Raw genomic sequence first — 26,936 nt, 5'->3', positions numbered from 1 at the left:
TTGTTCTTTATATTCTGTTTATTATGATGTGGAGGTCTTATACTGCATGGGTCTGTGTGTTGGGTGAGTGGTAGTGGTGGTGAGGAGGTTATGTATTGCTTTGGAGAGAGGGTATCTTGGCGGGGGACGGGGGTCTGTAGGGGTGGTGGTGGGTATGTGTTGGTTTGGAGGGAAGGTAGGTTGGCGGTGGAGGGGAATCTGTAGGGGTGGTTATGTGTTGATTTTTACAGTAACGTAAAAAGGAATACCCTTTCACCGAGCAGACCCGTTAAATATGCACACCACATGCATCAATCAAAACACAAAAAGGCTACTGACAAGCCTATAAAATATAGAATCAATATGGTGAAAACGTTTTTTGATGAACAATACCCAACAATGTCAATGTTCTTGTTAATGAATAGCTTGTCATAAAACGTTCATCATTTCCAGTCAGACACAATGGCTTATTGATTTGATCCACCCTGACAAGAAAAGCCTCCATTCACTTTTGAAAATTCCAATGGGCCCCATCTCATTAAAAAAATATATATATAAAAACTCAAATAGGAATTGTTCTACTTTTTATTTCCAAGTTGCTTTAAAAAAAAATGCCATTAATGATTACTTCTGCTAAAAGGCACTTTAAATATGTAAACATTTTCTTTAAATTATTTTTACTATGATGTGGAGGTCTTATACTGCATGGGTCTGTGTGTTGGGGGAGTGGTGGTGAGGAGGTTATGTATTGGTTTGGAGAGAGGGTGGTGGTGGTGGTTATGTATTGGTTTGGAGGGAGGGTAGCTTGGCAGTGGATGGGGTCTGTAGGGGTGGTGATGGTGGTTGTGTTGGTTTGGAGGGTAGCTTGGCAGTGGAGTGGGGTCTGTAGGGGTGGTGGTGGTGGTTATGTGTTGGTTTGGAGGGAGGGTAGCTTGGCAGTGGAGTGGGGTCTGTAGGGGTGGTGGTGGTTATGTGTTGGTTTGGAGGGAGGGTAGCTTGGCAGTGGAGGGGGGTCTGTAGGGGTGGTGGTGGTTATGTGTTGGTTTGGAGGGAGGGTAGCTTGGCAATGGAGGTGGGTCTGTAGGGGTGGTGGTGGTTATGTGTTGGTTTGGAGGGAGGGTAGCTTGGCGGTGGAGGTGGGTCTGTAGGGGTGGTGGTGGTTATGTGTTGGTTTGGAGGGAGGGTAGCTTGGCGGTGGAGGGGGGTCTGTAGGGGTGGTGGTGGTTATGTGTTGGTTTGGAGGGAGGGTAGCTTGGCGGTGGAGGGGGGTCTGTAGGGGTGTATCTTCATCAGGACCTGTATCTCCTCTCTCAGTCTCTGGATCTCTAGGCGCTGCAGCTGGATGATGCGGTCCCCTTCGTCCTCCTCATTCAGACGGACCACCATGTTACTGGGGTTGGCCCTGGGAGACAGCAGGGCTGGGTATAGGGACCAAATACAGAGTGAGATCATGCAGGAGTTACTTTATTGGGAAGTAGAAGTAGACCAATAGGACAACGTATGCCTTCTTGGGATGAAACAGTGACCAGACACCCATTTCTTAAGCACTTACAGTTGGAAGTTACATACACCCAAGTCGGAAGTTTACATACACTTTGGCCAAATACATTTTAAACTCAGTTTTTCACAATTCCTGACATTTTATCTTCGTACAAATTCCCTGTCTTAGGTCAGTTAGGATCACCACTTTATTTTAAGAGTGTGAAATGTCAGAATAATAGTAGAGAGAATGATTTATTTCAGCTTTTATTTCTTTCATCACATTCCCAGTGGGTCAGAAGTTTACATACACTCAATTAGTATTTGGTAGCATTGCCTTTAAATTGTTTAACTTGGGTCAAACGTTTCAGGTAGCCTTCCACAAGCTTCCCACAATAATACCTCATGATGCCTTCTATTTTGTGAAGTGCACATGTCGCTCCTGCAGCAAAGCACCCCCACAACATGATGCTGCCACCCCTGTGCTTCACAGTTGGGATGGTGTTCTTCAGCTTGCAAGCCTCCCCCTTTTTCCTCCAAACATAACAATGGTCATTATGGCCAAACAGTTCTATTTTTGTTTCATCAGACCAGAGGACATTTCTCCAAAAAGTATGATCTTTGTCCTCACGTGCAGTTGCAACCGTCTGGCTTTTTTATGGCGGTTTTGGAGCAGTGGCTTCTTCCTTGCTGAGCAGCCTTTCAGGTTATGTCGATATAGGACTCGTTTTACTGTGGATATCGATACTTTTGTACCCCTTTCCTCTAGCATCTTCACAAGGTCCTTTGCTGTTGTTCTGGGATTGGTTTGCACTTTTCGCACCAAAGTAATCTCTAGGAGACAGAACGCGTCTCCTTCCTGAGCAGTATGACGGCTGCGTGTTCCCATGGTGTTTATACTTGCAAACTATTGTTTGTACAGATGAACGTGGTACCGTCAGGCGTTTGGAAATTGCTCCCAAGGATGAACCAGACTTGTGAAGGTATACAATTGTCTTTCTGGGGTGTTGGCTGATTTCTTTTGATTTTCCCATGATGTCAAGCAAAGATGCACTGAGGTAGGCCTTGGAATACATCCACAGGTACACCTCCAATTGACTCAATTATGTCAATTAGCCTATCAGAAGCTTCTAAAGCCATGACATAATTATCTGGAATTTTCCAAGATGTTTAAAGGCACAGTCAACTTAATGTATGTAAACTTCTGACCCACTGGAATTGTGATACAGTGAATTATAAGTGAAATAAATCTGTCTGTAAACAATTGTTGGAAAAATGACTTGTATCATGCACAAAGTAGATGTCCAACCGAGTTGCCAAAACTGTAGTTTGTTAACAAGAAATCTGTGGAGTGGTTGAAGAACTAGTTTTAATGACTATGTAAACTTCTGGATTCAACTGTATATGAATATAAAAGTTATTATACAGACTATACACACAGTGACACACAGTGGCTTGAAATATGAACGCTCTTACTTCAAAGAAAAGTTCAGGGAACTTAACTCAACCAATCTTTCCAATGAGTAGAAAGCTGCACTCTATTCTCTTTCCTGTAGATCAGAGAGATGAGAAGAGAAAGAGGTCACCTTTGAGTGTGTTGGTCTGCTTCAGGCCCTTCTTTCCCATCAGACTCTTGTAGTCATGGACCTGGGAGCGCGCCAGATGCAGCTGCCGCCGCAGGTCGTTGACCTCACTGATCAGAGTCACGTTCTCCTGTAGCAACCAATCAATTATCCAATTAAGCAATCAAGTAATCCAGTCAGTCAATTAGTCCGTCCGTCCGTCTGTCTGACAGCCAGTCAAGGACTACGACATTAAAACGACAAGCCTAGCTTTAGGGTGTCATTATAAATGGGAATGAAACCAAATCCACAAATCATATGAAAATAGTTTTGGGAACACAGACACACTTATCCACCTAACCCAATAGTCCTTTCTGAGAAGTCTCGTCTCTGTCACCTGCATGATCTTGACGTTGTCAGCATGGTGGACCACGCTGTCTTGGGCCAGCTTCCTCTTCAGGGACGCCACGTTCCTCTCCAGGTGGTCCCTTTGCCTAGCGTACTCCCTCTGGACGTTTGGGTCCACACTAACTTTATCCAGCTGAGAGACATGAAGAGCAGCCATTTAAAGATGTGTATTCATTCACTACTTCTTAACAGGAACACACAGTAGCCAACGCTGTCTCACCACATCACTCTGCTGTGCGTAGCGGTCGTACAGGTCTCTGATGCTCTCCTTCAGCCTCTTGGGCTCTTGGATGAACCCCACACAGTTATGGAGGTCCGTCTTGAACCTGCGTACCAGGGCCTCCACATCTCTCACCTGAGAAGGAGAAGAAAGGAAAAGTGAGGGATGGAGGTGAGACTGTGGGTGAAGATTGTGGAGAAGAGAGGAAAAGTGAGGGATGGAGGTGAGACTGTGGGTGAAGATCGTGAACTTGTCAGACACATTGGGTGACACTGATCTTCAGACAAAGATAAAGGCACAAATATAAACGTATGGACCTCTCTCTCTCTCTCTCTCTCTCTTGCTACATATATAGTACACACCTTCTGCAGGCCCTTGTGCATTTCCTTGTCAGTGGTGGTGAGTTTGAGCTTCAGCTCAGCGATGTCCAGCTCCCCCTGAGTGTTCTTCTTGTGGAAGGTATCCAGCTCCTCCTCCATCTACAAGTCACCGGAAGCCAATAGACTTTTTACATCGTTTTTAAAAATACATTTAGCAGACACTCTTATCCAGAGCAACTCAGTTAGTGCAGTCATCTAATGACAGCTAGGCGAGACAGCCACATTATCACAGTCATGGTAAGTTTTTTTTTTTTTCGCATTAAGTAGTTATGTGTGAAGTCAGTGCTAGTAGGAAAATACAAGTGTGAGTGTAGATAGAGTGTGTGTGTGGGGGGGGGGGGGGCAGGGGGGCATAGCTTTGATCTCCATATTCTCCACTCTCTCCCACCTCCCTCTATCTCACACAACTGATCTATAGGACTCATCTAAACCCTGATCAACCCTAAATCGATATGGACCCCAGTGCTCATTTCCATGTTGATGAAAAGGGCCTGAAAGGCTCTTTCAAAAAATATCAATGGTGACAAGTGCAAAAGTAGGAACAGATTTTTTTTTTCTGTGAATATTGAATTCTCATTCTAATCAAAGAGACCTTTCAGTTAGCCTACTGTGGACAACCGCCGATAGAATGCATGTATTCAAGGGACATTTCAGTGATGGTTTTCAACCGGTTTTCAACCGTTAAAGAGCTGATAAAGGAGGAAGAAGAGAAGCCATCTTGTTTCACCTCGTGGATCTGCTCCTTCATCTCCTTGATATCATTCTCTCTGGGCTCTATTTGTTTCTTCAGCTCTTTGATCTTGTAGTCCAGGACAAATTTAAACTTCTCCAGCTCCTGGTTCTTCTTCTTCAGATCATAGATGCGTTTCTCCTACAGAACACAGGAACAGGACAAGACTTTAGCCTGGTCCCAGATCTGTTTGTGCTGTCTTGCAAACTCATTGTCACGAAACAACAATAGGAGTTGGTAAGAAAGCATAAATAGACTTCAGATCTCTGTATAAAGTTAAGTTTGTATTCACACTAACAGACTACACATTTAACAGCCATGAGGTTTTTATAGTCACTTTTTTCAAGTTCAATTATGTTCATGGTCCTCTTCCAAACTTTGATCCCATGAAATTGATAGGAAATGTAATTTTGTATAGGTAGTTCAACAATAAAAGCCCTGATCCAAATCTAAATGTTCGGCTTAACTTCTGGGCAGCGCCTCTTAATGTTCAAATGTATTATCGTTAGAGACAAGCAAGCAAACCAGACAAGAGAGCATAGGAACAACAGATGCCAAGGTTATTGCTGCTGAGTGTGAATCTTTATTCATGAAGAGGAAGGTGTTTCAAATGAACTGAGGGGATCCTCTTTTGATGCAGAACCATTTTGTTTGAATTTACTCCCTGTCCAATTAGCTGTTTGAAACCGTTTAATCTTGTGTGTGTGTGTGTGTGTGCGTGCGTGTAGGGGGGGGGGGTGATCTTTTCATAGGACAGCATCTGTGACATTTACACACTAATTAAGTTTCCCTGTATGCACAAAGAGCCAACAGAGAGAGATGCAAATGCCTTTCTCCCCTGTCTACCCCTCATAACACTGATGGTAAAATATGTACATGCTCTTTAAGGGAAATAACACGCTACAGTGTCTCACACATCAATAGCGCTAACAGCAGCATGCGTGTTGTCAAGGAGGTTTTACGCGTTGGCACATGTTGTGCATGCCTGCGTGCACGTGTGTGCACCTATGCACGTACGCGTGTGTGCGTATGTGAGTTCGTGCTCACAGAGCAGGTGTCTGAGTGGGTTTAGTCATTAGTGGACCTTCACTTCTCAAGGCTCAGTGCTGTTTTGCGCCGGGGGGGGGGGGGAGTCTTACAGTCACCTCGCCTGGTGTGATGCATGGCACTGGGACTCAGTCAGGATGAATGGCTGGCTGGGGGAGAGGAAACGTTTTGATGGACAATCTATAACAGAGTATGAGTTGACTGTGTTTGATTCTGAGAGAGGGGCATTAGAACAAATTGAACTGGAACACAATCATACGAGTAGATCTCCATTATACAAAACGGACTGTTGTTCCTTCCTCAGTGTTTTGACAGTTTCAGTGACGTCCAGTCACCTATACCTTCCATGTTTCTGCATACCTTGGAGGCAAACCAATCATTTCTGCCTCGCTGCTTTTGGAACAAAACTAACCCTCTCCTTTCCTCGGCATCTTGCTGTACCCCCTGCACCTCTTGAACCCCTCACCCCAGCCACTCACTCACCTTGTCTTGGATGGTCTCGTCCCTCTCCTGGATCGCTTTCTTCAGAGCCAGGATGTCCTTTTCCAAGGACTTGACGATGGCCTGAAGCTTCTGCTGCTCCAACTTCATCCTCTCCATCTCCACGTTGCTGTTGTCTATATCCTTCTGGAGGCTGCTGAACTGCAGTGTGTGTGTGTGTGTGTGTGTGTGTGAGGGAGGGAGGGAGGGGTAGAGGAGGAAAATGTCATCAGTCACCAGTCCTCATAACTCATTGTCCCTTACACAACGGTCATATTCTTTTTAGCTTCCATAACCCATAACAAGGCCTCCACATCCAAAACCATATTGGATAGTAAACATGGCCAGACTTGATCTAGGAAGAAAGAGAAGGAGACAAAAAAAGACAGAGAGAAGACGAGAAAAGACAACATATAGACAGAGTGGGACCGGGTGTATAGGACGGCTGAATGTGCAGAGGATCTGATTCAACGTCATCCCTTTCCATTAAAGTGATCCCTGTGATATTGAGTGAGCATGCAGAGGGAGCGCATTAGAGCCTAACTGTGGACAGACGGCCATGCCCTGCTTGCAGTCTGATTGGCTGTAATTATGATCTACCACACTGCAGGCTGGGAGAGAAGAGCTGACTGGGAGGTGTGATGAAAAGGCAGGCAGGGGCTAGGTGGGAGAGGGTTGAGTGGGGTGTGTAGGATGGGATGGGACTTGGAAGCAAAGTAGGGGTGAATCTTGCATCCTCCCGTTCTCTCCCCACTTCCTTCTCAAATTATCAGAGGAAAGCGAGGAGAGCATTGGAGAGGAGCCTCTGATCTTCTCCTCCAATTGCTCTCCTCTTATCCCTCTGATGTTCTGAGAAGAAGGCAAGAGGACAAAAGGACAAAAGGAATCAAGGAAACTTTTGAGAGAGATTGGAGGAGTGGGAGCGAGAAGATCATGTCTCTACCTTCTTCTTCATGATGCCGGTGTCTCTCTTCATGCGCATGTTGGTCTCCCTCTCGTCCCTCAGCCACCTCTCGTAGCGGACCCTGATGTCCTGGATCTCCCTGTCCCCATCCTCCTCCATCTGCTTCCTGCTCTCCTCAAACTCCCTCGCCTGGATACGAGACTCCTCCTGGCACTACAGAGGGTAGGGAGGGAGCGAGAAATAAGTGGGAGATGGTAGAACAAGCTTCCCTCTGACACTAGGACAGCAGAGTCCCTGTCCATCTTTCGAAAACATCTGAAACCCTACCCTCTTCAAAGAGTAACTTAAATATTCCCACAGCAACCACCCCTCACCCCCCACAAAAAATAAACAACACCCTTTCGTGTACTAATACTTAACTTTGTTCCAGCAGTACTGGTTTTGCTGATAGCTACTTTATTTAAAAAAAATACTGAGATGTGGATGTCTCACCTAGCTACACTATACAGTATATATACACGCATGTAGACACCGCTTCAAATTAGTGGATTTGGCTATTTCAGCCACACCCGCTGCTGATAGGTGTATAAAATTGAGCACACAGCCATGCAATCTCCATAGACAAACAGTGGCAGTATAATGGTCTTACTGAAGAGCTCAGTGAATTTCAACGTGGCACCGTCATAGGATGCCACCTTTCCAACAAGTCAGTTCGTCAAATTTCTGCCCTGCTAGAGCTGCCCCCGTCAACTGTAAGTGCTGTTATTGTGAAGTGGAAACATCTAGGAGAAACGAAGCGAAGTGGTAACACAAGCTCACAGGATGGGACCGCTGAGTGCTGAAGCGTGTAGTGTGTACCTCGTCTGTCCTTGGTTGCAACACTCACTACCGAGTTCAAAACTGCCACTGGAAGCAATATCAGCACAAAAACTGTTCGTCGGGAGCTTCATGAAATGGGTTTCCATGGCCGAGCAGCCACACACAACCCTAAGATCACCATGCGCAATGCCAAGCGTTGGCTGGAGTGGTGTAAAGCTCGCCTCCATTAGACTCTGGAGCAGTGGAGACACATTCTCTGCAGTGATGAATCTGCAGTGATGAATCTTCTGGCAGTCCGACGGGCGAATCTGGGTTTGGCAGATGCCAGGAGAACGCTAACTGCCCTAATGCATAGTGCCAAATGTAAAGTTTGGTGGAGGACGAATAATGGTCTGTGGCTGTTTTTATGGTTCAGGCTAGGCACCTTAGGTCCAGTGAATGGAAATCTTAACGCTACAGCATACAATGACATTCAACGGTTCTGTGCTTCCAACTATGTGGCAACAGTTTGGGAAAGGCCCTTTCCTGTTTAAACATGACAATGCCCCCGTGCACAAAGCGAGGTCCATACCGAAATGGTTTGTAGAGATCGGTGTGGAAGACTGGCCTGCACAGAGCCCTGACCACAACCCCATCGAACACCTTTGGGATGAATTGGAACGCCGACTGCGAGCCAGGCCTAATCTCCCAACAATCAGTGCCCGACCTCACTAATGCTCTTGTAGCTGAATGGAAGCAAGCCCCAGCTGCAATGTTCCAACATCTAGTTCAAATGCTTCCCAGAAGAGTGAAGGCTGTTATAGCAGCAAAGGGGGGGACCAACTCTATATTAATGCCCATGATTTTGGAAAGAGATCTTTTGACGAGCAAGTGTCCACATACTTTTGTTCATGTGGTGTATCTTAAGATGAACGCACTAACAGTTAGTCGCTCTGTATTTAAAAAGAAAAATGTGATCGAGAAAGAAAAAGGGAAGGTGAAAGAGGTAGCAAATAACAAGGCAAGGTATAATGGGAAGAGTTAAGTGGAAGAGAAGGAATGAGACACAGAGAAAGAGAGAGGTGAAAGGACAGAGAGTGAGGATAAGAAAAAGAGACCGAGGGGGCACGAGATCGAAGGGCAGAAGGAGAGAGCGATAAAGATGGTAGGAACGGGAGCTCTGCCTCACAACACAGACAGAGGTTAGGCCATCCTAGCATGGCATCTGTGAAGATGGATAATCCCATTGTTGGGTGTTTGTTTATGCACCTTTAGTACATCCTCAATTACCCCAGTCAGGACTAGGCTACTGAGATGCTCTGCTTTCCATGTGTGCCTCTCTCTCTCTCTACAGAGTTAAATATTAAGGTGATTATGCAGGCCCTGTGGAGAGCTACAAAGGGGAACTTAGAGTCAATGGTGGAAGGTTGGGAAGGCCCAATTATGTGTGTTTCGTCAACAGTATACTTCTCCATGTACTATTTAGATTCTTTTTTTGTACATTTCAGCAGATGCTCTTATCCAGAGTGATTTACAGTATAGAGTGAGGCCATACATTTCTATACTGCCCCCCCGTGGGAATTGCAAACGCTGTGCCCTACCAACTGAGCCACAAGGGATGATGGACAAAAGTACTTGAGCAGAATATAAACTATTGAACTGAAACTGCTCACTCAGAATGGCTCTGTTCTAGACATAACTTTACTGGGGGAAATACATTAACTGGGGTCATTCTTACATGAGAAGTCCCGTTTTGCTACTCTCTCTCGGGGATATGGCCTATCTTTGCACTTTCTTTTTTAATCTAGAGTGGTCGGTATCTCAGCGCAAATCCATGCCGGGGATTTCTATTCTGCTCTCTACAGGGCGGAAGACTGTGACTCTGTGTGCACTGCACAGTTCCTACAAGGACTTCCTAAACTGGGCCCTGAGCAGAGAGCTGCTTTGGACTCGGACATTACTCTGCAGGAGCTGTCCACTGCAGTTATACAGATCTCCTCTGGCCTCCCTGGTATTCATGGTTTGCCATCAGACTTTTTACAAACGTTTCTGGGAATGTATTGGGTGGGGGGGGAATGAAGTGTTCTGTGAATCCTTCCAGGAGGGTTCTCTTCCAGTGTCTTGTCAACTTGCTGTGCTTTCGTGGTTATTTCTTGAGTATGACATCTGAGGGCTAAATGGTAATGTGATGTATTGTAGTGTGGGGTCTTTACCCAATAAAGGGGATCTTAAAATATTCTCTCTCTCTCTCTCTCTCTCTCTCTCTCTCTCTCTCTCTCTCTCTCTCAGAATGAAATAATGAGGTGGTTATGTAGGCCCAGTGTTGCGCCCCCCACATACCCCACCCCACCACTCACATCCCCATTAGCAAGGATGGGAGTTGACGTCATATTTCCTTAAAGATTCCGTAGACATCCTCGATTGGAGAACCTGGTGCTCCGATATTCATTTGTCTCTTCGCTTCCAATCAGTGTCACAGCAGGGAGGAGAGGAGAAAGGGAGGACAGAAAGGAGGGTGAAGGTTGCCGCTAAATGCCTGACTAGACTACATCGCCTTGAAGTAAAGCCAGGAGTTTTTCCGGACCACATGATCTGACCAGGGAGAACTCTAGGCGCTAAACCCCAGGTTATTCCTGGTGAGGGGAAAAAACAGGACCCTATCTGTGAGGACTCTATATAAAGCCGCAAATCCCACCTCCAAACGTCCCCATACAACCCCTTGACATCCTAGTATCCACTACCTGCTCCAGCACCAGTAGTTTCTCCTGCATCTTTCCCTCGTAGTAGAGGGTGAGCTCCTCCAGGGCAGCAGTCCTGCTCTCGTCCATCTGCTGCAGCTGCTTTTCGTAGTCCTGCTGCATCTGCTGAGACTTGAACTGCAGCTCCTGGTACTTCTCATATTCCAGCATCAGCTTCTGACTGTTGGCCGATTCTAAGGGAACGCAGAGAGAGACAGAGAGGATATCCAATGAGGACCCTGGATCAAACACAGTCAATGCTATCATGTGCTGCTGTCAATGTACACACTGCAATGGGAGTCATTCAAGTCTCATTCAAGTCTCTTAACTACAAACTTAAAGGTCACTTTTGTTTTCTTCTGAAAGATGGACAAGAACTGAGAATAGCATAGAATAGAACAGAATAGAACAGAACTTACCCATATCCTGCAGCTCTTTGGAGTGTTTCTCCATGACCTCGAACATGGTCTCCTGATTAACTACCTCCATATTGTCTCTCTCTGTCTTCAGGATCTGACGGGAGAGATGGAGAGAGGGATGAAGAAAGGTGGAGAGGGATACCTCTGCACATGCACCTCACTGAGGTGTTCACCTTACGCCAGCCCAGCCAGAGCCACTTTCAATTCTCATTTCCATGTATCGATCTAGCAGTAGCTCTTATCAAGGCCGACTCTTACAAGGCAAAGTACACTCAGTGCATACCATAATGAGAGTAGAACACTTTTGAAAGTTAAACCGTGTTAAAAGTATTATACTGAGCTACACGCTTAGAAAAAAAGGTGCTAAGTAGAACCATAAAGGGTTCTTCGTTTTGTTCCTTTTTGGTGCTAGGTAGAACCATTTGCAGAAGGTTCTACCTAGAATGTTCTTTATAATCAACCAATCATTGTACATGGAAAAACATAGATATTTAAACAAACTATTCTGAAAATCACCCTTCATTAGCGCATGCTGTGAAATATATGCCTTACAAAGATGTTAAAGGTTCTAGGTAGAACCCTATCCCCCAACAAAGAACCCTTTTGGGACCCTTTTTTTTCGAAGACAGTACAGTACAGTAAACAGACTCAGAGTTATTTGGTACAAGGTAAATCAAATGTTGGGGAGACCAGGGGCAATTGAGACCACTTGAACTAGGCCGATCACTTAAAAAAAATATATATATATATAAGGAACGTACAATACATCTGTTTCAGTAACAGTAGCTGGGGTCAAATGTAACTCCTAAAAAATAAACCAAATACATTCACTTAACTTAAAAAAAAAAATAATGTTTATGAATTATCATAGACATAAGTAATGCTTTTGAAATAAATATTATTATTTATATATACGCCCACAAAAATACTACAGTTTACTATAGAATACTACAGTACTTACAATAGAAATCTTTAGTAAACTGTAGAATAATATACTACACCCTGCAATATCCCTCAATCATGTAAGTGGAGGGTGCTGAGTGGACAACAGCTCATAATAATGTCCGGAATGGAGCAAACGGAATGGCATCAAACATCTGGAAACCATGTGTTTGATGTACAGTATTTGATACCATTCCACTGATAACTCTCCAGTCGTTACCACGAGCCCGTTCTCCCCAATTAAGTTACCACCAACCTCCTGTGGATCATGTGTAGTACTAACAACAGAATGTTGTAGTATACTGTAGAGCAGGTATTCCCAAACTGGGGAGTACATTTACACTTTCCAACAGGGCTATACATTTGGGTGAGTTATTTTTCTTGCCAGAGTAGCCTCGTTTCACTGCCAAAAATCAAATGAAACCATCAAGTGTTCAGCGAAATAACAACACAATGTCAAATACAGGAAGCCAAGTCAAATAATTAACATCCAATCACATTAACCGTTACTCTTTCGCAGAAATTTAGAAACGAAACATGACAATTTGAAAAATAAGACACGGGAGTTTTTTGAATAGTAAGACATGTATAAAAGCAACAGATACCATTAATAAGAAGGGGTTAGAAGCGTCTTATATGGTGAGCTACCGAGTGGCTAGGACAGGCAAGCCCCATACTATTGTGGAGAACTTAATTCTTCCTGCTACCACGGATATAGCTGGAACAATGCTGGGGGAAAAAGGCCCAAAAAAACTATACAGACAATGCCTTCATCAAACAACACTGTTTCACAATGCATCAGTGATATGGCAGGAGATGTTTTGAAACAATTACTGCTTCGTAAACGAGCCAGTGAATTATATGAGCCAGTGAATTATATGCGTTACAGCTGGATGAGTCAACAGACGGCGGGCCTGGTACAGCTCCTGGTATATGTTCGTTGCATTCATGGGGGCTCAATTAAGGAAGACATCCTCTTCTGGAAATCAAGACAACATGATAGGATATTTTTTAAGTACTGGACACCTTTGTGACATCAAATGGACATTGGTGGTCAAGATGTGTTGGTATCTGTACTGATGGTTCAAAAGCCTTCACAGGGAGACATAGTGGAGTGGTAACGCACGTGCAAGCAGTTGCTCCTGACGCGGCAGCATCCACTGAAAGGCTCTTGCTGCCAAGGGAATGCCTGACAGCTTGAAAGATGTTTTGGACACTACAGTGAAAATGGTTAACTTTGTTAAAGCAAGGCACCTGCACTCTCGTGTATTTTCTGCATTATGCAATGATATGGGCAGCAACCATGTTTTTACAACATACAGAATTGCGCTGGTTATCAAGGGGCAAAGTATTGACATGTTTTTTTTTTATTGAGAGACGAGATGAAAGTTTTCTTTCCTGACTATAATTTTCACTTGTCTGACCGCTTGCATGATGATGAGTTTCTCACATGACTGACCTATCTGAGTGATGTTTTTTCTCACCTGAATGATCTGAATCTAGGATTACAGGGACTCTCCGCAACTATATTCAATGTGCGGGACAAAATTGAGGCTATGATTGAGAAGTTGGAGCTCTTTTCTGTTGGAGTGGGCTAACATCGTGTGGGGAGAAGGAGATGCGGTGTTGGACGACTTCACGGAGTCCACCCGCCACTTCCGGGCAGTCTTCGACCACCCGCCCGAGGGTAGAGCGGCAGGTGAACTTATTTTCCACCTGAGGCAGGGGACGAGGAGCGCACAGGAGTTCGCCCTGGAATTTCGGACCCTGGCTGCCGGAGCGGGATGGAACGACAGGGCCCTTATCGACCACTGCCGTTGCAGTCTGCGCGAGGATGTCTGTCGGGAGTTGGCCTACAGGGATACCACCCTCACCTTCGTCTGAGTGGGAAGTACTGGTGGCTCACTTTGGCTAAGTATTCACACCGGGGGACCGGGTCTGGCTCTCGACCCGAAACCTGCCCCTCCGCCTGTCCTGCCCGAAACTGGGTCCGCGGTTTGTGGGGCCATTTAAAGTCCTGAGGTGGTGAGGTGAGTTACAGGTTACAGCCCCCCCCCCTCCCCCCTCCTGGTGGCTGGCCCGCTCCAGGAGTCTGAGGTGCGGGAGGTTTCTCTGAGGGGGCCCCGGCGTACTCCGTTCGTTCCATACTGGATTTGAGGCGTCGGGCAAGGGGACTTCAGTACCTTGTGGACTGGGAGGGGTATGGTCCGGAGGAGAGATGCTGGGTTCCGGTGGAGGACGTGTTGGACCCTTCAATGCTGCGGGAGTTCCACCGTCTCCGTCCGGATCGCCCCTGCGCCTCACCCTCCGGGTCGTCCCCGAGGCCGATGTCAGTGCGCTGCTGGAGCCGCGCGTCAAGGGGGGGTACTGTCACGACTTCTACCAAAGTCAGTTCCTCTCCTTGTTCGGGCAGTGTTCGGCGGTAGACGTCACCGGTCTTCTAGCCATCGCCGATCCACTTTTCCATTTGTTTTGTCTTGTTTTCCCACACACCTGGTTTTCATTTCCCACATTACGTGTTGTGTATTTAACTCTCTGTTCCCCCCATGTCTTTGTGTGGTATTGTTTGTTTGTAAGTACTTGTGCACATGTTGACTGGTGCGCGTCAGGTTTTGTACCCAAGCTGTTATTTTCTTGATGCTGTTGGTTTTGGAACTAAACTGCTCCGGCTATACCTAGTTCTGCTCTCCTGCATCTGACTTCCCTGCCACCAGTTACGAGTTATGTGCATCCTCTCAAGCACACCCCTCTCATTAACCTGTGGTGAGTTATTCACAATTTTTGATTAACAAATATGGTTTTAGATGTAAGATGGCTAAATAAAGAGCAAAATTATTTATTATTATTATAATATTACTGTACTATTTACTGTAGCGTTTTTGCAGACATTACTGTAGTATTTACAATAGTATTTTTGTTATATTATCTTCGACATAGAAGTGGAGGCTTTCTCCTTGAGGAGAAACTTACACTCATTCTTATATTTAATAAATGTATCGTATAGTGTGTGTGTGTGTGGCAGGCTTACAATGATGGCAAAAAACAACATTTGAGAGTGTGCTGACCCTGGTGCTAGAGGGGGTACGCAGCTGGAGGTTGAGGCACGGGACTATAAAAACAGTGAATACTATAGTATTTATACCATAATATACTATAGTATTTTTTTCATGTGAGTGTAACCAATATTTACAGTAACATCCTTATTTCCGCATGGTCATTCTGTTCCTCTCAAAACATTTGAATAGTCTGATGGTGCCCAACTGATATTGGGCTCTCAAGTGGCACAGCAGTCTAAGGCACTGCATGTCAGTGCTAGAAGTGTCACTACAGACACCCTGGTTCGAATCCAAGCTGTATCACATCCGGCTGTGATAGGGAGTCCCATAGGGCGGTGCACAATTGGCCCAGGTTTGGCCGCTGTAGACTGTCAATGAAAATAAGAATTTGTTCTTAACTGACTTGCCTGGTTAAATGGAAATATATGTTTATCACCTCTTTGGCAATCTATAGTACTCCAAGGCTATTTAAAGTTTATTTATTTATTTAATGTCACGCCCAGACCTTAGAGAGACGTTTTATTTCTCTATTTGGTGAGGGTGTGATGTGGGGTGGGCATTCTATGTTTTGTATTTCTTTGGTTTTGGCCGAGTGTGGTTCCCAATCAGAGGCAGCTGTCTATCGTTGTCTCTGATTGGGAATCATACTTAGGTAGCCTGTTTTCCCACCTATGTTGTGGGATCTTGTTTTTTTTTAGCTCTGTGAAGCCAGCAGAACGTGACGTTCATTATTCCGTTTGTTGTTTTTGTTTGGTGTTCTGAGTATTAGAGATCATGAACACTTTCCACGCTGCACCTTCGTCTACTTCTTCAGACGATCGTCACAGAAGATCCCACCACAAAAAGACCAAGCAGCGTTATCTGGAGGAATGGACATGGGAGGAGATACTGGAAGGCAAGGGACCCTGGGCACAGGCTGGAGAATATCGCCGTCCTAAGGAGGAGCTAGAAGCAGCAAAGGCGGAACGGTGAAGATACGAGCAGTTGGCACAACAAAGCATGCACGAGAGGCAAAGGCAATCTTTTGGGGGAGGCACACGGGGAGATTGGCGGAGTCAGGTTATAGACCTGAGCCAACTCATCATGAATGCCGTGGGGAGAGAGTGACTAGACCGGCACCATGTTATGCGGCTCTGCGCCGTGTGTCACAGGTTTGCATGCACAGCCCGGTGTGCTCTGTGCCAGCTCCTTGCATTTGTCGAGCTAGAGTGGGCATTCAGCCAGGACGGATGGTGCCGGCTCAGTGCATCTAGCCTCCAGTGCGTCTCTTCGGTCCAGGATATCCTGCGCGGGCTCTGCACACTGTGTTTCCGGTGCGTCTCCACAGCCCAGTACGTCCTGTGCCAGCGCCCCACAGTTGCGGGGCTAGGGTGAGCATCTCTGCGCCATCTCTGCGCTCCAGACCTCCAGTGCGGCTCCACGGCCCAGTATATCCTGTGCCAGCTCCACGAACCCAACCTCCAGTGATGATCCGAGGCACGAAGCCTCCAATGATGATCCATGGCCCGAAGCCTCCAGTGATGATCCATGGCCCGACGCCTCCAGTGATGATCCATGGCACGAAGCCTCCAGTGATGATCCATGGCACGAAGCCTCCAGTGATGATCCATGGCACGAAGCCTCCAGTGATGATCCATGGCACGAAGCCTCCAGTGATGATCCATGGCACGAAGCCTCCAGTGATGATCCATGGCACAAAGCCTCCAGTGATGATCCATGGCACGAAGCCTCCAGTGATGATCCATGGCACGAAAGCCTCCAGTGATAATCCATGGCCCGGAGCCGCCATGTTTTTGTTTGGTGTTCTGAGTATTGAAGATCATGAACACTTACCACGCTTCACCTTGGTCTACTTCTTCAGACAATCGTCACATATAATTAATGTGTAATTGGTACAATCCTAAAGTTAATATAACCTTTTTTCATCATTGGCTGCTTGGCTAGGGTTTATTTTAACACTGCATTACAATTGCCACCAACCCAGTAGCAATGACAAAATCTCATGTGCCTAGCAAGGGACAACAATAGTGACATGTCAAACATTTCAATGTCAATGTTTAGCCAACATATAGTGATGAAAATGACGATAGTTTGATCAGCACTTCTTTGGACTCATCTGTACACCATTACTTTGTTGAATGCCACATCCTATATCTGTCAGTTTGATTGCGGTGTCAGCATTACTTTCGTTATGTTTCCCCTGTCCAGACGCTGTCCTTGTTTGTTTCATGTCGGTTATTTATTAAAATGAAGTACTTTATTTAGTTAAGTTGTTTGAGGTAGGTAACTGATTATGTTTGAAGCCCTGTCTGTCTCACCTGTATGTCGGTCTTGAGCGACTCCATCTGCCGAACAAACGTAGTTGACAGCTCCTTGGTCTTTTCGTTGTAGTTCATGTCCTTCAGACGGAGCTGGTACTCATTCTCCATCTTCAGCTCCTCCACACGTGTCTTCAGCTCTAACATCACCTGGTTCTGTTATAGGAGGAGAGGTGGTAGTGAGGGAGAGAATGAGCGAGGGACAAGGTAGAGAGAGAAGAAGAGTAGTAGCAGTGAAGTGAAGTGAAGTGAGTGGGAGAAGAGAGAAAAGGAGTCATGAGAGCAGGGGAGGAGAGGGGGAGGAAGAGGAGAGGACGAGAGGACAGGAGGACAGGGATAATGTGATTAATCAGGTTAGAGTAGGAGTGACCATGGCCCTCGCAAACCTACAATAATGGAACACACCCAACCCATGTATCAAGTCAGTTTAATGCTACAAAAATCCCCATGGTGGGCTACCTTCTCCTCCAGGTCTGACTTGGTGATGAGGATCTCCTCAGCGTAGGTGATCTCCTTGTCTCTCTTCAGGCCGCGGCCCTCCTTGTCTATGATCTTCCAGATGAGCAGACAGCCGTCCTCAGAAACCGTCAGTAGGTACTGGTCATCAAAAGTGATCACCATCTGAACACAGAGAGGACACACACTTCAACACCTCCGTTCAGTGCATTCGGAAAGTATTCAGACACCTTGACTTTTTCCACATTATGTTACGTTACAGCCTTATTCTTAAATGGACTAAATACAACTTTTCCTCATCAGTCTACACACAATACCTCATTATGACAAAGCTGAAATTGAGCTCAGGAAAATCTTGTTTCCATTGATCATCCTTAAGATGTTTCTACAACTTGATTGAAGTCCACCTGTAGTAAATTCAATTGATTTGACAATATTTGGAAAAGGCACACATCTGTCTATATAAGGTCCCACAGTAGACAGTGCATGTCAGAGCAAAAACCTAGCCATGAGATTGAAGTAATTGTCAATAGAGCTCCGAGACAGGATTGTTTCGAGGCACAGATCTGGGGAAGGGTACCAAAACATTTTTACAGCATTGAAGGTCCCCAAGAACACAGTGGTCTCCATCATTCTTAAATGGAAGAAGTTTGGAACCACCAAGACTCATCCTAGAGCTGGCCGCCCGGCCAAACTGAGCAATCAGGGGAGAAGGGTCTTGGTCAGGTAGGTGACCAAGAACCAACAGAGCTCCAGAGTTCCTCTGTGAAGATGGGAGAACCTTCCAGAAGGACAACCATCTCTGCAGCACTCCACCAATCAGGTCTTTATGGTAGAGTAGCCAGACGGAAGCCACTCCTCAGGAAAATGTACATGACAGCCCGCTTAGAGTTTGCCAAAAGGCACCTAAAGACTTTCAGACCGTGAGAAACAAGATTCTCTGGTCTGATGAAACCAAGACTGAACTCTTTGAACTGAATGCCAAGCGTCACATCTGGAGGAAACCTGGCACCATCCCTAGGGTGAAGCATGGTGGTGGCAGCATCATGCTGTGGGGATGTTTTTCAGCGGCAGGGACTGGGAGACTAGTCAGGATCGAGGGAAAGATGAACAGAGCTAAGTACAGAGAGATCTTTAATGAAAACCTACTCCAGAGCGCTCAGGACCTCAGACTGGAGTGAAGGTTCACCTTCCAACAGGACAATGACCCTAAGCACACAGCCAAGACAACGCAGGAGTGGCTTCGGGACAAGTCTCTGAATGTCCTTGAATGGCCCAGTTAGAGCCCGGATTTGAAAACGTTGTAACATTTCTGGAAAGACCTAAAAATAGCTGTGTCGCTACGCGCCCCATCCAACCTGACAGAGCTTGAGAAGAAGAATGAGAGAAGAATGGGAGAAACTCGCCAAATACAGGTGTGCCAAGCTTGTAGGGTCATACCCAAGAAGACTCAAGGCTGGAATCGCTGCTAAAGGTGTTTCAACAAAGTACTGAGTAAAGGGTCTGAATACTTACGTAACTGTGATATTTCAGTGTTACATTTTTTATACACTTGCAAAAAATTCAAAAAAACAGTTTTTGCTTTGTCATGATGGGGTATTGTGTGTAGATTGATGAGGGAAAAACTATTAGAATCATTTTTAGAATAAGGCTGTAACGTAACAAAATGTGGACAAAGTCAAGGCGTCTGAATAGTTTCCCGAATGCACTCAAATCAATGGCCTTTGTCATCAATCTTGAATTCAGCGCGTCATCAAAAATCAAATCAAGTCAAATTTTATTGGTCACATACACCTATTTAGCAGATGTTATTGCGGGTGTAGCGAAATGCTTGTAAAACAGGTTGTGTCTGTTTTTGTGTTGTTGTGGGTTCATTACACTGTAATCGCTCAAATTGTGATGCGTTGTGTAGTGTTCCATTGCAATGCACAGTATTTTACTGTTTTGTGAAAGTATTGCAAGTCTTACCTTGGTGACAGGTGAAGAGTGGGCCTGGTACTCGATCCAGTCCTTCTGGTTGGACAGGGGGTACTTGATGGCCCTGATGGTTCCGATGGAGGTCCCAGTGAAGAGCGTGCGCCCAGAACGGGACATAGCGATGGTGGTGTAAGCCACATCTTCAGCGGGCACTTCACGTAGGATCTGACAGAGAGAAAGAAGGGACAGCCAGGGGATGAGGACACAGTGGATGTGCATATAAAGGCTACCAATTTTGTATTTATTTAACCTTTATTTAACCAGGAAAAGCCCATATAAAGGCTACCATATAAAGACTACCATATAAAGGGTACTATCAAGGGATGGCGAGAAACAAATGCAGCAGAGGTAAAGTGTTGTGAACATTCATGCATAACATTAGCGTTATTATGCCAGCCTCACCCAGGAGTGTACATGTACATTTTTAAGTAGAACTAAGTTACCCCGAGGGACTCATTTATTGAAGTGGATATTCTGTCAGTGAAAGTTGTTTACTTCACCAACACTTGGAATGCAAATAGCCTAATGGGGAAGGATGAAGGCATCCAACATCCAACAAAACCACTGATCTATTCAGGACTGGATAAAACTCTTCCAAATTGAGATGTTTATGATTGTTGTGGGTTCTTCTCTCCAAGCTCCAGCAGCCCAGAATAACTCAAAGGGCCTCTATTTGACGGACTGTATCCTCTTCCCTGATTATTTTCACAGACTGTCAGAAAGATGGCCGTCAACTCGCTGGCCCCAGTCATTATGACGGAGAGGGAAACACTATTTATTTCCCTTTCAGAACTTCACTTCACACAGCTGGAAACTGACACCATCAAAACAATGTAATGAAGAGTTAAGGGAAATAAAATATGAACTCAAAACAGTCAGCATAGTACCGCTCTCGAAGGAAACTTCTGCATACTAAGAATAAGAACTGGCTAATAAGTTGTAACTGCACCCCTCAATTATTAAAACCATCTTATAGCTATTATTATAGCCAGATCCTCAAAATGTTCTACAGCTGCACCATCGAGAGCATCCTGACTGGTTGCATCACCGCCTGGTATGGCAACTGCTTGGCATCTGACCGTAAAGGCGCTACAGACATCCAGGACCTATATACCTGGTGGTGTCAGAGAAAGGCCCCCAAAAAAGTCAAAGACTCCAGTCCCGGCAAGCGGTACTGGAGCGCCAAGTCTAGGAACAAAAGGCTCCTTAACAGCTTCTACCCCCAAGCCATAAGACTGCTGAAAAATGTATCAAATGGCCACCTGGACTATTTACATTGACAACCCCCACCCCCACCCCCCACCCCACCTTTGTTTTTACACTGCTACTACTCACTGTTTATTATCTACGCAGTCACTTTACAAATTACCTCGACTAACCTGTACCCCTGCACATTGACTCGGTACCGGTACCCCCTGTATATAGCCTTGTTATTGTTATTTAATTTTCTTGTGTTACTTCTTGATTCTTTTTTTTATTTTTACTTTAGGTTATTTAATAAATATTTTCTTAACTCTATTTCTTGAACTGCATTGTTGGATAAGGGCTTGTAAGTAAGCATTTCACGGTAAGTAGATCAGGAGTACACCTGTCGTATTCGGCGCATGTGAATTTTTTAGTTGTTGATTTGATTACAAGACAAACCTGATATAATTTTATAGCATCATTATAACTGACTATATCTCAAAACTAATACGCAGTTGTCAGAGTATCTGACATTTCAAATCAATTTAAATCTAATGTTTTACATCAGCAGTTGTCAAGAGAAGCTTTACAGTAACCCAGCCTAGACCCCAAAGAGCAAGCAAAGCAGAAGCAACATGCAGGAAAAACTCCCTAGAGGGAAGAAGCATGTAACTTTTTTGGGGGTCTCACATGACAGGCCTGGATCTCTTTCAGGGTACAGTCGGTCCCCACGGCGAAGATAGTCTTGGCGTCAGGAGAGATGGTGACGCTGTTGTAGCTGCAGGACTTGAGGACGCTCTCCGACTCCCGCTTGCTGGTCAGGGTGTTCCACTCGTACACAGCCCCCTCCATACCACACGACACCAGCCTGCTGTCATCACCACTCCAGGCTATGGAGCGCACCTGTAGATGGAGACAGGCGAGCCTCAGACAAAATACCCACTTGCGGTCACGTTATCTCTGCGACCCTAAAGCTATAACTAGGGCCAAAATGTTCTTCCTGGTCAGGTCACATGGCCAGGAACTGTTGGCCTGAGGCGAGGCCTACTGGAACTGTGGTTGGTCAAGCGGCTGCCAGATGTGGGCGAGACAATATGCTGCTAGTGGGCTAGTTGGAGCTTGCTAGCTAGGGTCTTACTCTCTGATGATGAATCACACGGTAAACCATCAGTGCCCTCCCACGGTGTACCATTCCTAACCTTCCCATTGTGTCCTTTGAGGTTGAGGACGTTCTCGAACGTGGTGGTGGAGTAGATGTGGATGATGTTTCCATTGACCGCAGCAAACAGGTGTCCTCCGTGACTGAAGGCACACTAAAAGGAAAAAGCATACAGTACACTGCAAGAGCTGGAATAGCTAGAAATCAATGTTTGAGTACAAGTGATGTTCAGCTATCGACAATGAGGCACTGTTGGCACTGAGAACTCTTCATTCTGACCTCTCTACAGGCTCGCACGGTGAACTCCTTGAAGGTCCTGATGTCGTCTATGAGTAGGTTCATGAGTCGCAGCTTGTCAGAGAAGCCCACCATGACAAACAGGCCAAACGGGTGGAGGGCGATGCTGAACGCCTCCTCCTGGAACTCCTTATACAGCTCGAGGGTGCTGGGGGGGAACGGAAAGGAGACAGACCTAACAAAGGCTTTAAAAAACAGACCTAATAAAGGCTTTAAAAAACAAACCTAATAAAGGCTTTAAAAAACAGACCTAATAAAGGCTTTAAAAAACAAACCTAATAAAGGCTTTAAAGAACAGACCTAATATAGGCTTTAAAAAACAGACCTAATAAAGGCTTTAAAAAACAAACCTAATAAAGGCTTTAAAAAACAGACCTAATAAAGGCTTTAAAAAACAGACCTAATATAGGCTTTAAAAAACAGACCTAATATAGGCTTTAAAGAACAGACCTAATATAGGCTTTAAAGAACAGACCTAATATAGGCTTTAAAGAACAGACCTAATATAGGCTTTAAAAAACAGACCTAATAAAGGCTTTAAAAAACAAACCTAATATAGGCTTTAAAAAACAGACATAATATAGGCTTTAAAAAACAGACCTAATATAGGCTTTAAAAAACAGACCTAATATAGACTCTAAAAACAGATCTAATATAGGCTCTAAAAACAGAGCTAATAAAGGCTTTAAAAAACAAACCTAATATAGGCTTTAAAAAACAGACCTAATAAAGGCTTTAAAAAACAAACCTAATATAGGCTTTAAAAAACAGACATAATATAGGCTTTAAAAAACAGACCTAATATAGGCTTTAAAAAACAGACCTAATATAGACTCTAAAAACAGATCTAATATAGACTCTAAAAACAGATATAATATAGACTCTAAAAACAGACCTAATATACTCTAAAAACAGGGCTAATATAGACTTTTAAAAAACAGACCTAATATACTCTAAAAACAGACCTAATATACTCTAAAAACAGACCTAATATAGGCTTTAAAAAACAGACCTAATATAGACTCTAAAAACAGATCTAATATAGGCTCTAAAAACAGAGCTAATATAGGCTTAAAAAAAACAGACCTAATATAGGCTTTAAAAAACAGACCTAATATAGGCTCTAAAAACAGACCTAATATAGGCTCTAAAAACAGACCTAATATAGGCTCTAAAAACAGACCTAATATAGGCTCTAATAACAGCCAGCCAATATTATTTTTTCTCAGACATACTGTAACTACCATTCAGTGTCTAAAACAACAAAGGAGCTGAGTTAATCATCACAGGCTGGGACACTGTATAGACTTGACATAAACTCCAGAAAATCTGTATTAAAAGGGATTGTCAAACCCGCAGCTCTTACTTGGTCTCAACGTTCCAAATGCGTACAGACTGGTCCAGGGAGCAGGTGGCGATGATGGGCTTGCGGATGCAGACGGACAGGCCGGTGATAGGCCCAGAGTGGAAAGAGTGGGACAGGAACTCAAACTGGACCTGCTCCCCCTTGCTCATCTCAGCAGAGGACAGGGTGATACTGTAGAGCTGACCACGATCTGTGCTGGTCACTACTGTCTCCTCTGATGGACTGATGACCAGAGAGACGATCTGCTGCTGCTCTGCATGGCTGGGCTCGTGACTGCACTGGTCTGGGGGGATCTGAATGGAACACATACATGAACACACACACACATATACATGCACACCCAACACAGTTACATTAATACAAAACACACAAGCATAAGTACAAAGGCAGAGACCTTATCAGAAACCTCTTTACAAATAGTATATTTGTACAGAACGTGCGTAGATTTGCAGTATACAGCTCGCTTGAGTGATTGTTATAGTGTGGTGAAATAAATTCTGTCACCCTGATCTCCCTGGTCTTCCTGTAGTTGTCCTTGTCGTCGGTTCTCTCAAACAGATACACAGTCCCAGGACCGGCCGAGCAGGCAAAGCCTTTCGAGTAAGCTGTGATGACTGTAACCCGTGGCAACTGAGGGGTCTCTTCATCATTTCCCTCTGCACTGTAAAACATTTTATTTGTATTATTATTATTACGGCATTAGGATGGTAACATACAAAGACGTTTCAGCTTTCACCTTCTTAGGTGTGCAGGTAAAAAGAAACAGAAGCAGGCATGGAAATTGTGTGACATCTGTTCTGTGCCCTGTGCAATGAAAGAAGTTGCTCAAACTGGACTCTAACTGCCTCTGTGGTATGATATCCAAGAGCACTTTAGATTGGTCTAACTTTCCAAAACAGCTAATTTGGTAACATTATATTTCATGGTAGATAAGTAGGTTATTACTGTGTCAGCACAAGCCTCTCTCCTTATGCCCACCTGTCTGGGTCCTGTGACATGGTGGTCTTGGTGGTCACACTCATGTCCCATCGGAGGTCTCCAGACTCAAACACCATCAGCCTCCCAGCTTCTGTCCCTGCAATCACCCTCTCCTCAGACATCCAGGCATGGGATAGGAAGTTATGGGTCTCTTGCTTATGAAAGGTGGACTGCTTCAGAACCCCCTCTGCATAGCGGAACAGCTTGAAGACCCCATTCCCACTTACACAGATCTGGGTGTTGTCGTATGGGTTCAAGCTGACCTGGAAACATAATACACTCTTTGAAAAAAGGGTTAAAAAAGGGTTCATCGGCTGCCCCCATGGGAGAACCCTTTTTGGTTCCAGGTAGAACCCGTTTTGGTTCCAGGTAGGAACCCTTTAGGAACCCTTTTTCCAAAGAGTGTATTATGTTTCCATAGCACCTTCACCCTCATTTCTAAGAGTGTTGAGTGTGAGACAGTGCCATCATAATATAGCTTTTGAAAGTAAATAAGTATGTGTGTGATCAGCTACAGAGTGAATACTATAACAGAGTAAGGAGCAAGGACCCGGAATGTGATTTGTTGCCTTACCTTAGGGTTTCCCAATGTCGGTGCTGGGGCCCTCCCTGGGTGCACGTTTTGTTTTTTGCCCTAGCACTACACATCTGATTCAAATAATCAAAGCTCGACAATAAGTTTGTTATTTGAATCAGCTGTGCAGTGCTAGGGGAGAAAAAAAATGCATGTTGGGAAACCCTGCCTTATCTATGGAAAAATAACACTGCAATTTTGAATGAACACGCGGATCATTCCACATCACCATTTCCTTGCCAAGGACTCTTCCCTGGCCCCAATAACAAGAGAGCAGTCCGACATCACCTGGTTGACTGGATTAGTGGCCACAGTGGTCTTCACCATGGCCATGACCTTCTGCTTCTCCCACATCCAGTAGAAGAGGGTGTAGTCTGGCGCTCCTGATTGGCCAATGAAGTACTTGGAGTCGGTGGAGAAGGCCATGGAGACAAACTCCTGGACATGGATATCCCCTCCATTCAGCACCTTCCTCTTCCGGCTCTGCTCGTGCTGCAGGTCGTACACCGTAATGGTGGCCCTCTCTCCACGCTCCGACACCGCCAGGTAGCGGCGGTTTGAGCTGATAGCCAGGGCATACATTCCCTGACTCCTCTCCAAACCTAAGGAGCAAAATCAAAGATTAATCACAAAGACAACATAACTGGAAGTTGGATATCTTTAACAGGTTGTTAACAGCAACAACAACAAAAAGTATGCCAGGTTTAAATTTGTCTATGAATAGATTTCAGAGAAGGTGATGTAGTGTCAGAGACACTAAACAACTATAACACACCCTGACCCTAGCCATATTGTTGTACTCCTGAGATGTGAGCATGCAGATACCTGGGATGAACCTCTGCCATTTCTGATCAATGTTATAACGAACACAGTTGTTCCCAGATGGGAAGATGACAGTCTGCTCATCAAAGTAGAACAGGTTATTGGCCACGCCCCTCTGCAAACCAAAGCTGTAGTGGCACTGGGCCACCACTGCAGACATCAGAGTGTTGTCAAATCAAAGCTGCAGACTAAAATCTGCCAGTGAAAGGACAGAAGAAGAAAAAACTAATTCAGAAGGGTTTTGATCTTTAAAATATGGCAAGCAAAACTCATTAACTAATTAAATTATTTAAGACCATATTGATCCTTTTCACTTTGATCTGAAATTGCGCTATTGGACCTGTACATTTACAACTCCTTATCTACAATAGGCACATTTTTATAGCCTTACCTGGAACCATACATTCAACTTTGAAAAGTAATTATTCTTATTTAACTAAACTACTTACCTTTATTGGGGGAAAAATGGTTGATTCCTCACAACTCCTTATTCATTATTTATTTTTAAATCATTGATACATTCAGAGACTAACATTCTATGTTTTTTCCGAGGCGTGGGATATAATATAATATGAATAGAATGTTATTGTTACATTCTATCACTATGGAAAAGCATTCATACAATGCGTAATTACATAATAAACAAAGAATATAAATGATTA

At 44.7% G+C, this 26,936-nt stretch overlaps 1 protein-coding gene across 1 annotated transcript; it reads right to left on the bottom strand.

The window, feature by feature from the left end:
• Positions 1–483: 483 nt before the first annotated feature.
• Positions 484–26,040, bottom strand: LOC109897223 (cilia- and flagella-associated protein 57). The gene is given in 20 exon segments (XM_031833694.1): positions 484–1,397; positions 3,045–3,171; positions 3,418–3,561; positions 3,649–3,783; positions 4,011–4,127; positions 4,756–4,899; positions 6,289–6,447; positions 7,229–7,402; positions 10,729–10,919; positions 11,145–11,238; positions 17,461–17,616; positions 17,920–18,081; positions 19,885–20,058; positions 21,769–21,981; positions 22,278–22,391; positions 22,517–22,682; positions 23,901–24,193; positions 24,405–24,561; positions 24,846–25,141; positions 25,741–26,040. Coding segments are annotated over 20 exon segments (3,504 nt in total). The 5' UTR covers positions 26,035–26,040; the 3' UTR covers positions 484–1,203.
• Positions 26,041–26,936: the final 896 nt, after the last annotated feature.

Source organism: Oncorhynchus kisutch, linkage group LG10 (genome assembly GCF_002021735.2).
Source record: "Oncorhynchus kisutch isolate 150728-3 linkage group LG10, Okis_V2, whole genome shotgun sequence".
Classification (NCBI taxonomy): domain Eukaryota; kingdom Metazoa; phylum Chordata; class Actinopteri; order Salmoniformes; family Salmonidae; genus Oncorhynchus; species Oncorhynchus kisutch.
This window is presented reverse-complemented; position numbering and strand designations above follow the sequence as displayed.